Below are 12,116 nucleotides of genomic sequence, written 5' to 3'. Positions count from 1 at the left end.
AAGGGGAGGTACATGAGAACGTGACATACTTGGAGAGGCCCAGGAGATCTGCTCAATGTGGGGATAGAACTGAGAGGCTGAAGGGCCAGGAGGACTCTGGGAGGTTGAGCTATGAATGGGTTATGTTGGCATTTCCGAATTGACCTGGGAAGGTAACCAACAATTATAATATTGTTCCCTTGGAAAATGCAGCTTGAGCTCTAAATAAGCAACTTGGAAAGGAACTTTTGAGATACATCCCACTGCAACTGAGTTCTTAAATGGGGGCTTCCTAGCATAAAGCTTGGGAAGAAAGTCCAGGAAGCACGTGGTGTGATATTAGGGGGTGGGGGTGAAGGGTAGGCGAGAGGCAGAGCATATAATGTGTTAGAGCTGGAAGAATATTTGTCTCTGGGTCTGGGGCAGGCAGTGACCTGCTGAACAACCCAGCCGGCAGATACCTCTCCAGAGACCCGGCAGGAGGATGTCCTGCACTTAAGGAGAGGAAGTTTTGGGGAATTGGGTTATGCTGACATTTCATTCTGGGTTCTTGGGACAGCCTTCCCTCTCCACTCTCAGAGGACTCTGGGCCTCCGCCTGAGTCCACCTGGGAGTCCTTGAGAAGGAGTGACAGGTAAGAACTCAGCTGGAGAAGCCAAGCCTTGGTCTGAGGGTTGGGACTGAAGGACAATTCCAGGGAGGGTGTGAGAGGGAAGGGGGCTCAGGCGCATCCTGTGAGGGGACCCCGGCAGGACACGCAGATCCAGCAAAAGTGCGGGTGGGAGCCCGCGGGGAAGGGAGAGTCCAGAGGAGAGGGCGGCGCGGGGTGCAGAGAGAAGGCGCTAGGGAAGCTGTCCCCGCGGAGACGTGCGCTCCGCTCCGAGGAGGGAGGCGGGGAAGGGTCCCAGGCCACGGGCTCCTGTGATCGCAGAGGCTGCGGCGCCTGGAACAGGTGAGCGGCGGACCCCGCCCTTGCCCGGCCCGCGAGCCTGCCTCCTGCCGGCTGTCCGCGGCGCTTCTCTCCGCTGGGCTCCCCCGGCTTTGGGGTTTTGCAACTGGCAGCTGGCGTTTTCTCTCCCCTCCCCTCCCCTAGTTCAGTCTCTCCTTCTTTTAGGTTGCTCCACCCCGCCCAGGATCCGGCGAGGGGGAACCGGCTGGGCTGCGGCTGCCAACTCGCGCCCAGCGCGGCCGCGAACGCCCGGAGCGGAGTCCCGCGCGCTGCCTCCTCCCCGCCCGGCGCCTTCTCCCCGCGCCCCCGGGCCCCGCGGCGCCTCCACGAGCAACCCTTCCCCACTTTCCCCCGGTTTTGCAATCACATGGCATTTTAAGAATGCCGGAAAGATGGCGGTAGCGGCGGCGGCGGCGGCAGCGGCGGCGGGGCCGGCGGGCGGGGGCGGCGGCCGGGCGCAGCGGAGCGGGCTGCTGGAAGTTTTGGTGCGGGATCGCTGGCACAAAGTTCTGGTGAACTTGAGCGAGGACGCCCTGGTTCTGAGCTGCGAGGAGGGCGCTGCGGCGGCGTACAACGGCATCGGGACCGCCACCAATGGCTCGTTCTGCAGGGGGCCCGGGCACCCGGGCACGGGCGGCGCGCAGCCCCCCGACTCGCCGGCCGGGGTGCGCACCGCCTTCACCGACCTGCCCGAGCAGGTGCCCGAGTCCATCTCGAACCAGAAGCGGGGCGTGAAGGTGCTGAAGCAGGAGCTGGGCGGGCTGGGCATCAGCATCAAGGGGGGCAAGGAGAACAAGATGCCCATCCTCATCAGCAAGATCTTCAAGGGGCTGGCGGCGGACCAGACCCAAGCCCTGTACGTGGGCGACGCCATCCTGTCGGTGAACGGCGCTGACCTGCGGGACGCCACCCACGACGAGGCGGTGCAGGCGCTGAAGCGCGCGGGCAAGGAGGTGCTGCTGGAAGGTAAGGGGTTAACGCGGCGCGCGGGCCGTGCCAGGCGCGCACACCCACTCACCCTCCCAGGGCGCCCGCACTGGCACCCACAAGCTGTCACACCCCAGGGGGCCGGGGTGCTGTGGGTGACCTGGAGTTTTAACAACTTTTACCCACATGGGGGCAACGGGTCCCCTCCCTAGAACTGTTCCAGGCTTTGACCCCAGCAGGGGTGTGTGACATGCCAGTGTTTCTTGAACTCCTACTACGCGCCAAGCATAGGATCCCATGCTTAGGGCATGCACATCGCCTCATTGTAATCTGCAGATAATCCACGTGGAGTGTAGGGACTGGGAAGTGGAGCTGGCAAGGAAGGGTAGACAGAGAGTCACCATCCACGCTAGGAAGCTGGCTCACTGAGTAATACAGCTCTGATAGTTTTCCTCTTTGGCAGTTTCCTCCTCAGAAGCCTGGAAAACCCAGCTTGAAGGACTGAATCATAAAGGGGCCAGAGAGAGGTGGCAGCATTTGAATGCTGAAACTCCCACCACCCTTCTCCACTGCCCTGCTTTCAGCGTGGGAACTGGGGTTCTGGCTGGGGAGGTGCGCCAGGGGCTGGGAAGTGGGTTGCAGCTTTATGCTAAAGTTCACCTCTGCTGCCAGGTGTTTGGCAGGTCAGTCTGGATTCGGGGTTGCGGGCTGGGTGGAGGGCTGGTGAAGTGAGTTTTCTGCCTGCATTTTCCGGGGATTTTTCCAGAGGGTGGTGGAAACAACTTCACATTTGTAAACAGTTCCCCTGCCCGTGAGGCATCTTAGAAACCACTCTCTTGAGCTGTGATGTGCCCAGGCCCCTCATCATTGAATGTGAATAGAATAGCTGGTGTGTATTGTACCCATTTGTGGTTATGTGGTGGCGTGGGGGGCGGGGCGGGGAGCAGGAGGGCAGTAGGGTAGTAAGTGGATAATACTCTCCTTTCCTGCTACAGCTGCATTTCTCACTGATATCCGTCTCTCTGCCACTTAGCTGGCTTTGCCCATGCCTCTGTCAGCACTCACGTTGTGTAATTATTTTATCTTTTTTACCCAGCTTCTCTCTAACTGCAGATTGAGTTGTCCGGGGTCTCTCACTAAGTCATGGCCTAAATAAATACATTTAGTATGGACTTAAGTACACATTCTGTTCACCCACTGTGGTGCTGGTGTGCGAAACAGAAAGTCCCCAGTGGGGAAACCAGCTTCGTTACGTGTGACAGCTGATGCCACTCCCCGCCCACCTCCTGGCCTAGACTACAGAGGGTTTCCCCCCTCTTATTTGTCTAGAGGAGTCCTGAGATGTCTTCATACATAATTGCTACCCTGGACCCAGAACGTGGAAGGCTGTTTGCTTTGGCTTGATGATTAACATAAGTAAACAGAAAAAACTTTTCTCCAGTGCGTGTTGGTTTGTGTGACAAGGGGCAGGTGGGACCCGGGGCAGGTGCAGTTTGGACTCTAAACCGCTGGACACCTGCTCAGCTTGCACTATTTACTGTAAAACATCAGGGGGACGAAGTCAGGTCATTCCCATTTCACTGCCCTTCCTGGTGTCCCTGCTTTTCTTCTTGTTTTCCATTTAATGAATCATGACTTAGCTAAGAGGTAAAAAAGTCTCTCACCCCAAAAGAGGAAGAAGAGGTGACTCCCTGCCGTTGAAAATAAACTTAAACACAAAAAAAAGTCAAGCAGTTATGCGACTTCTGATGCAGCAACTGAAAAGCGAGTTTTGTAGAAACTTCTAACATGACATTGTTACAACACGTTGTCAGGTGTTGCAGGCAGGACCTTTGGGGAAGACCCCTGGGCCTTCTTGCCAAGAACCACCTGGGCTCAGGGCAATGGTCTTATTTCCGATCTAAGTTTTCAGAAATTGACTCCCATTAAGAGGACAAGCAGAGACCCCATTGAAAAGAGTGTCTCCTATTCTGAGGCAAAGTGTTGGTCCTAGATGTGGTGGGAGGGATCATATACCATCAAGTCAGCTAGCACACGTCCTCTCTTTGTAACTCCACTTGGTTCAGAAATTCCCAGCTGAAGGGGCTTCTCAGAACCACTGGGAGGGCTCGCTCACGTCCTGCAATGCCATCTTGATTCCAGAATTTCTATCTAGGAAAAGCTTTGCAGCTGTAACCTCGAGGGACGAGAGGGCTACAGGAGATATTTTAAAGATATATTTAGATGGCAAATACACTTTATAATTTAGATTTCTTTTTTTGCTTTGTTTGTTGGGGGAGGTGATGGAAATTAGTGTAGTCCCTCAATGGCTGCCAGCACGCACCCCATTACATGACATGCGCCCCCTAGTGGAGAGTCACTGCCTGTACTAGTGGGACACCCTGTGAAATGGAATGCTGAGCAGCAAGTTTTGATGCCTGCCTTCTAGTCTGACGTTCTGCCACAGAATCATCTTAACCTCCCTGAGCCTCAGTGTCTTCTGAAGATTGGGAATAAAGATACCCGGCTGGGCATGCTTACTTTACCGGGCTGCTCTATGGAAGAAAGAGCACTCTGAGAATAAAAGGAAAAACAACAACAGCATGTATCAAATGCCTGCTGTGATTAGTTACCTTTACAATGCAAATAAAATGAAGATGCAATAGCCTCTTCTAAGGGATAATCCTTCCTTTTTTATTTACTCGATTTTATATTCCTTATTTTCATTCTACTTTATTTGTTGAATATGAAATTCTACCAATTTGTCATATACAGAAGACCACTCTTCTGGGGAAAGAATCGTTCCAGTACTAATATTTCTTAAGCACTTACTATGTGTCAGGCTTCACTTGCATTCCCTCATGTTACCTTCTAGTAACTCCATGAGGCTCGTACTCTTGTTCATTTATTGATGAGGAAGCTAACACTTACAGCCAGTAGGTTATTTGCTTGAAGTAACACAGCTGAGAGGGTTCCAGGTCTGACATAAAAGCTCATACTTGCAACCTCTAGGTCAGTGGTCGGCAAACTCATTAGTCAACAGAGCCAAATATCAACAGTACAACAATTAAAGTTTCTTTTGAGAGCCAAATTTTTTAAACTTAAACTTCTTCTAACGCCACTTCTTCAAAATAGACTCGCCCAGGCCGTGGTATTTTGTGGAAGAGCCACACTCAAGGGGCCAAAGAGCTGCATGTGGCTCACGGCACTAGGTGAAACTGATACTCTGAGCTTCTGGGTGGAACTGTGAACTTGGGTCAGTGGGAGCCTCATCAGTGATTGAGTCAGGGTATCTTCCCCACTCCTCAAATATGCGCAAGTGCTTGGAACAGCCCTGAACAGGAAATAGAAATTGTGTGGACTACTCAGAAAGGAGGGACAGGAAGGAGAATTGAGCCTTAAAACCCTAATGCACCAAGTCTCTCTGGCTATGAAAATAGAGCTGCTTCTGTGTGACCCAACTTGACAATGAGACAGGGCCTCCATCATTGAACACAGGGCCAGCAAGGAGACTAGACTATAATTCCAACTTAAAATAGTGAATAAACTGTGCCAGTTAAATCAGTGTTTAACTGAATATTCAACAACGTTAGTATCAAACATCTTCACACTATGAACTCATTTCCCATGTTAGGGAGTGGGAGCAGGCACCCTGCATGTAGCCATGCAGATATGGAACCCTTTAACTGCAGGGGGTACCATACACATGGGCCACCATGTGAATGGCACCCTCTGGGTTGGGCAGGACACACCTACATAAACAGCCTCGGCAGCTCTGCGTAGGGAAGGTAGGAGGTGTTGGTTTCCCACTTAGAATATTAATAAAATAGTAATTTGAAACATGTCAACCTGTTTGTAACTGAAGTTACAACAAAATTAGTTTCTCCATAACTGTGTCAAGATGAGGCATACAGAATATTCTGGAAGATTCATCTTGGGATGTGGAGGTTGGTTGGGGTGGACAGAATCATCTCTGGGTCCAAAAGGTCTCCTTTGGAACTAACCCAGAAAAAGTGGAAAGTCAAAGGAGAAAGTCAGAGACAATTGTTGATGTTAACTCTATACATCAAAGCTTTCCCCCCAGACTGCTCCCAGGAATGCTTGGCTGTTGAGCTGATCTAAGGTGACTTTCACAATCACTTTCTCCAGTGGTGGAAGTGGGGGTGGGAGGGCAGGGATGTGGGGTGCAAGGAAAGGGCAGTGATTTCGCCGGCATAAAACCTCAGGATTGGGATGAGAATTTGATCTTTAAAGAATCTTACTTTATATGGGATGTACAGATCCTTTTTTTGTTTTTGTAAGGATGTACAGATTTTTAAAGAACACCCAAGAACTCCGGAATTAGAGTCTTGAAACTTGGATTATTTATCTTTTAAATAACAGTTACTCTTTTTACAAGATGCTGTATGTCTTCAGGCCTTGATTTTCTTCATTAGAAAGTGAGGTGCCTGGGGTAAGCCCCATGTAAACCTTATTTCATCTCAAATCCTATCAGTTCACACCCAGAATATATATATTTTTTCCATTTTAGAATTTCACAAATCACATAAGCTAACTCTAATTTAAATTAAAAAATCAATGTAATGCCCTATTACTATTATACTGTTAACATGAATATGATGGAGAAGCTATTGTTCAAAATGCTTCAGTAGATAAATGCACGGCGCAACTACACCAGAGGTCATAGTGAAGGAGACAGATGCTAGGACTTGTTTGTAAAGTCACTATCAATGCATGGCTACAGATGAAGATGAGTAGGAGTTTGTGCTGTCATTTGGGATCTGGTAAAAGCTTGCACTGTTAAGTGACGGCCCCTGATGTTGCAAGATGTCTAGAATTCCTGGCTCCTATCACTAAATGCTAGTACTATACCAACCTCCCATCCCATTACCCTCTAAAGTGCCTCCGCAAATTTCTGAACTGCTAGGGGAGGGGAGTATTGGCCCTCCACCCTCTTGAGAATCAGTGTTCTATAAGAATGCTAATACTACTTTACCAGTTCATGTCTAACTTTTTGCAAACTCTTTTTTTACATACATAATAATAGCTATAACACTTACCTAATACTTACATTGTGCCAAATGCCGTTCTAAGCAGTTTACATGGACTAAATCATTGATTCTTACAATGACCCAATACTATTAGTATGTCTATTTTACAGATGAGAAAACTGAGGCACTGATTGGTTAAGTCACTTGCCAAAGAAACACAATGCAGAGGCTGAGAGTCAAACACAGCCCGTTTAGCTTTTGAGCCTCATAAACAGCCGTATAACATAAGCAGATTAGGGATGCTTACCCTCAGTGAGGATTAGGAGAGTGAAGTGCCTAGAGGGGCAATGATTTGTCTCAATTAGGTCTTCTGGAATCTTAGTTTTCGATTGCTGTTATAACAAATTACAGTAGTCCTCCCTTAGCTACAGTTTCATTTTCTATGGTTTCAGTAACTGACAGTCAGCCATGGTTTGAAAGTATTAAATGGAAAATTCCAGAAATAACAATGCATGAGTTTTAAATTGCACACCATGCTGAGTAGCATAAATGACAACTACAAACATCAGGATTGACAAGCCACTTTTACAATTATGACCTCATTTGATGTTCTGGTAACCCTGTGAAGGTCATTATTATCCCCTTCATTATAACCATCATCACTTATATCACCATCGTCATCATCCCTATTTTATAGGGGATAAAGAAGTTTTAGGCTCATAGACATTAAGTGACCTATTTGTGGGTAGTGTATGTATGAGTCAAGACTTTTAGGTGTGTTTGACAGTGACCCAACTCAAAAGGAGGAACGTAGGAGAAACGTGCAAGGATCCCCTGAGTGTCAGGGACAGCTGGGTCCAGGTGTCTCATCACTTTTGTTTTCCTCCCCTCTTAATGGACAGCAGCAGGGCTAGTATGTCTGATGAGAAAACAGTAGTTCCCTTATCTGCAGTTTCCCATTCCTCAGTTCTAGTTACCCACGGTCAACCATGATCCAGAAATATTAAATGGAAAATACCAGATGAGAACAATTCATCAGTCTTAAATTGTGCGTCATTCTGAGTAGCATGATGAAATCTCTGCTCTGTCCAGCCAGGTATGTGAGTCATCCCTTGATCCAGCATCTCCGCGCTGTAGATGCTCCCATCCATTAGTCACTTAGTAGCCGTCTTGGTTATCAAATTCACTGTCGTGGTATCACAGTCCTTGTCACCCTTATTTTACTTAATAATGGCCCAGAGTGCAAGAATAGTGATGCAGGCCATTCTTGGATATGCTAACAAGAAGCTATAAAGTGCTTCCTTTAAGTGAAAAGGGGAAAGTTCTTGACTTAATAATGAAAGAAAAAAAATCATGTGCTGAGGTGGGTAAGAATGAATCTTCTATCAATGGAATTGTGAAGAAGGAAAAAAGAAATTCAGGCTAGTTTTGCTCTCACACCTCAAAGTGCAAAGGTTGTGGCTACAGGACACGATACATACTTACTTAAGATGGGAAAGGCATTAAATTTGTGGGTGGAAGACATGACATCGTCATGGCTCGATGATCCTCCTTCTGATATCACAGTGCCACTAGGGCAGTGCACGTGTCACACTGTGGCTATAACTTAGTGTGGCTGTGCGGGCAGGTGACCTTCAGACCTTGCTGAGGGGCAAGGCTCTTGTCAAATGACCCAGCTCCCTGTGCCCACTCAGCTGCCCTGCTACTCAGCCACTTGACCCTGAATTATACTGAGGAGGCGCCTTCCTGAGCAAGACTTAGGTTTGTAACGTGGCTTCCCTGACATTAGGTTTTTTGTCACAGTGGTCCTTTCTCTCTCCGTGGGTGGTTCCACTGGTATTATGATCTCCCTTTTGCACAGGAGGAAATGGAAGTGCTAGAGATTAGGGGATGTATGATGTATCTGCAGTTACCTTGTGAATGAGGGAGCTAAACGTTAGATTATCTCACACCCCATCAAGCTCTTCCTGCCACATACTACACAAATGCAAGAATCATGCCGTGGACCGAAAGATGTCTAGAAGGTAACAGGCGTGGCCTCTGATTTCAGAGAGCTTCCAGTCATTCAGGAGGTGGGGCTTATGAGGCTGATTATCAATTACTTGAGATTAATAATACAAATAGTGTGATTTTAACCTCACCATATACAGCAAGGTACCTGGCACATGTTAGGCTGTTAAAATGTGTTAAAAGGGGGAAAAAGTGAAGGACAGATGAAAGGAAGGCAGGAAGGCAGGAAGGCAGGAGGGAGGGAGGGAGGGAGGGAGGGAGGGAGGGAGGGAGGGAGGGAGGGAGGGAGGGAGGGAGAGAATTGTAGCATTTAATGACCCTTTTTTATGACTTCCACCCTCCACCACTCATACTGTTGGACGATGGTGATAAACATAATGAAAATGGTACCTTATGTCCGGAGAGAAGAGAAATAAAGAAGTGACTTTATAGACCTAGGAAGCACTTACTTAACATAGACCAGTCTTGATAGACAGCTGACAGAAGAGAGCCAGACATGAATTTAAAAGTTATTGGAAAAGCTAATTATCCTTTTAATGGTATATGTAGAACCACCTTTCCTTTGCCCCCCTGTGGCTCAGGGACCTACAAGTCTGAACATGTAAGAGCGCTTTCTACCCGAGGAGATGAAAACTGTCTGCTTAGATATTTTAATTGTTTCTTTTTCGAGGTTCGGTATCAGCCGGAGAATTCAGACCATATTCCTTAAGTGACGGTGGTGTGCACGGCCCTTCAATCCTGTTTCCGCCGTGGTGGGTGATGCTCTTCCCGTTCCGTGGTGCGTTTTAGCTGTCACCCCGTAGAGTCTGTATTAAAAATAACTCGCTACACGGGGCTCCGCGTTTGTGAAAGGCGGCTAGCTAGCAGTGGTCTGTTCGGGGGAGGGAAATTATTCTTCAGGAGCTAGTGGCCTACTAAGAATTCTATTTCAAATGATGCATTTCCAAGCAGTTAATGTTAAAGAAAAGCCAGAGTTTCCTCTGCATTTATACCAAGTGTTTTTATATACCAAACCTCATTACCCACTTCACTGGCTTTGATCTATAATAAAGCTTGCCTTCAGCTCTAGCCTGCAGAGTGAGACTTAAGAGAAAATATGGAATACACACCATGAAGTGTCCTAACAGACCCCGGGCAAATGAGCCCCACTCTCAAAGTGGGATAGACAAGGGAAAAAGTTAACGATTAATGGTTATTATAATGGAAGTGAAAAAGATGACCCATACTTTTGCTGTTTAAAACTACCTCTTCCTGAGGTTTGAAGCATCTTTCCTTAGCCCGTGGATAAATGTGCAAAGATCTATCTCAGCTTGGACGGGTTGCTGAGCATGAATGCAATCGGCATATCTAGTGTGTTTGCATTGCTGTTCACATTGTTTCTTCCCATGGCAATTTTTTTTTCCCCTCAAAGCAGTATTGTGCAGTGGTTTAGAGGGTGGGCCTTGCAGTTACTCTGTCTGGGCTTAAATTCTTGTTCTAGCTCTTTCTATCTGTGTGATCTGCGCAAGTTCCTTAAACTACAAGCCTCAATTTCTTAATCAGTAGGTTCATTCTGAGTAGTGACTATGTATGTAAAGTGGTTAGCGCATGGCCTGGAACATAGTAAGCACTCAATAATTACTATATAATATGTCACATCTTATGCTTAGCTAAGTATTATTTTCAGAGAGAGGATTCAACCATATGTTATAGACATTCTGTTGGGGGTACAAGGGGCGGTTTGGGAATTGCTATATTAGGGAGCCAAGTGATACAACTGATGGCCTGGTTCTTCTGCCTATAGGGGTGAATTATGATCTAACAAGGGTCTATTTCATTGATGACTTTTAGGAGCATCAGATGTTTCCCATCAACCCAACCACAGTGTAGGCTGCTGTGGCTTTTGGTGGGCAAATGTGAACCATGTCTTAAAATGCTGATATGCAGGAACATACCGAAAAGTGTTTTGTGAAGGGAAAGCCGGCGGGTCAGGACTTCATCTACGCAGCAAAATTCAAAATTCTCTGAAACATTTGCTAGTAATTATAGGAATGTGGATATCTTATTAGCCCAAAGAAGCCCAATGTTTCTTTTATTAAAAATGTAAAATATTTACTTAACTGTTACTAAGCCAGCATTATATTATAGTTCTTTTATTCTGTTAATTAGTATTGTATTTCATGGAACCCTGGAGGCCATCCAGTGGAAGACAGATCATTGTTCATGTGTCCTTAAGAAAGCAAAAGGGTCTAAGACGGAGAATCATATAGGAAACCTGCTTCCATTTGGGAGACCCAAAGGCTGTCTCTTCTGTGCAGGAATAAATGAAAAATAAACCCATCACATGGAAAGGATCAGCAAACAAACTCACACCTCTCACATTTGCTACTGGTAAAAGGAAGAAAAACGATATTGCCTCAGATATTGAATTGCAAGTTGGTTCTAATAAATATTTAGGTCTGAATTTCCAATGTCAGTGTGATTTAAAAAAAAATACTTAGGCAGATAATTCAATCTAAAGTGTTCTCAGGTTAGGAGGGCCCCCCAGATGAACAACAGGACCAGTTGTAAAGACTTTCTACAAGAACTCGGCTTCCATCCAAGCCTGCAGCGATTAGAGGACACATTTCCCACATCAGAGAAGATAAAATGTTAAATAAACGGGCAGTTTGAGTTGATGAGATACGGTGTACCATAATGACACAAGTAGTCATTGGAATACATTTTCTTTTAAATGTTTGTAAGGTCGGACCTTACTGGTACAAGGAAGCAAGGGTTACAGAGGAATGAGATGAACCTCTTGCTTTTCTAAAATAGAATAGTCCGGAGGGGAGGCAGGTGTAGAGTGATAAGTTACTTTTATGTAAAATACCAATCAATTTTATTGTAATAATAATAGTAACAGTAAGTTATAAAGGAGCAAATGCTGTAACAGAACTTTTGGAATACCAAGGATATATGAAATGGAAAGGAATGGTCTACAGAAGAGTGACTTACGCAGTAGCATTACATAAGCAAAGTGAAATTTAAAATTTAGGTAGTTATTTGGCTTTTTCAGGGCCTGTATTTCAAATGCTTTCATCTGAAACATCCTTTTGTCAGCAATGATTATCAAGGTTAATCACTTCTCATTTTGCTTGCAATATTCATATAGTGTCCTCTGTTTTCTACTTCATTTTAGAATTTGTCTAAATCAAAATAATTAATGCTTAGAGCATTCCTTTGCCTGCCTGCCTTATACCATTTCTCTTGCTTCACATGTTAAATTATATATTCTAATATTAAAATAGATATTTTCATAT

The 12,116-nt window shown here is 46.3% G+C and overlaps 1 protein-coding gene across 2 annotated transcripts in view; it reads left to right on the top strand.

The window, feature by feature from the left end:
* Positions 1-539: 539 nt before the first annotated feature.
* Positions 540-12,116, top strand: part of SNTB1 (syntrophin beta 1) — a 194,781-nt gene continuing 183,204 nt past the window's right edge. The window contains exons 1-2 of one of the 2 annotated variants that reach the window (XM_079796355.1): positions 540-613; positions 1,094-1,894. In XM_079796355.1, coding sequence (XP_079652481.1) covers positions 1,321-1,894 — 574 coding nt within the window. In that variant the 5' untranslated portion in view covers positions 540-613; positions 1,094-1,320. Of the gene's footprint in view, positions 614-850; positions 932-1,093; positions 1,895-12,116 lie in introns of those variants that run through there. The other variant, XM_079796356.1, reaches the window with a different exon arrangement.

The sequence above is a fragment of the Cnephaeus nilssonii genome (genome assembly GCF_951640355.1).
Source record: "Cnephaeus nilssonii genome assembly, chromosome: 18".
Classification (NCBI taxonomy): domain Eukaryota; kingdom Metazoa; phylum Chordata; class Mammalia; order Chiroptera; family Vespertilionidae; genus Cnephaeus; species Cnephaeus nilssonii.
This window is presented reverse-complemented; position numbering and strand designations above follow the sequence as displayed.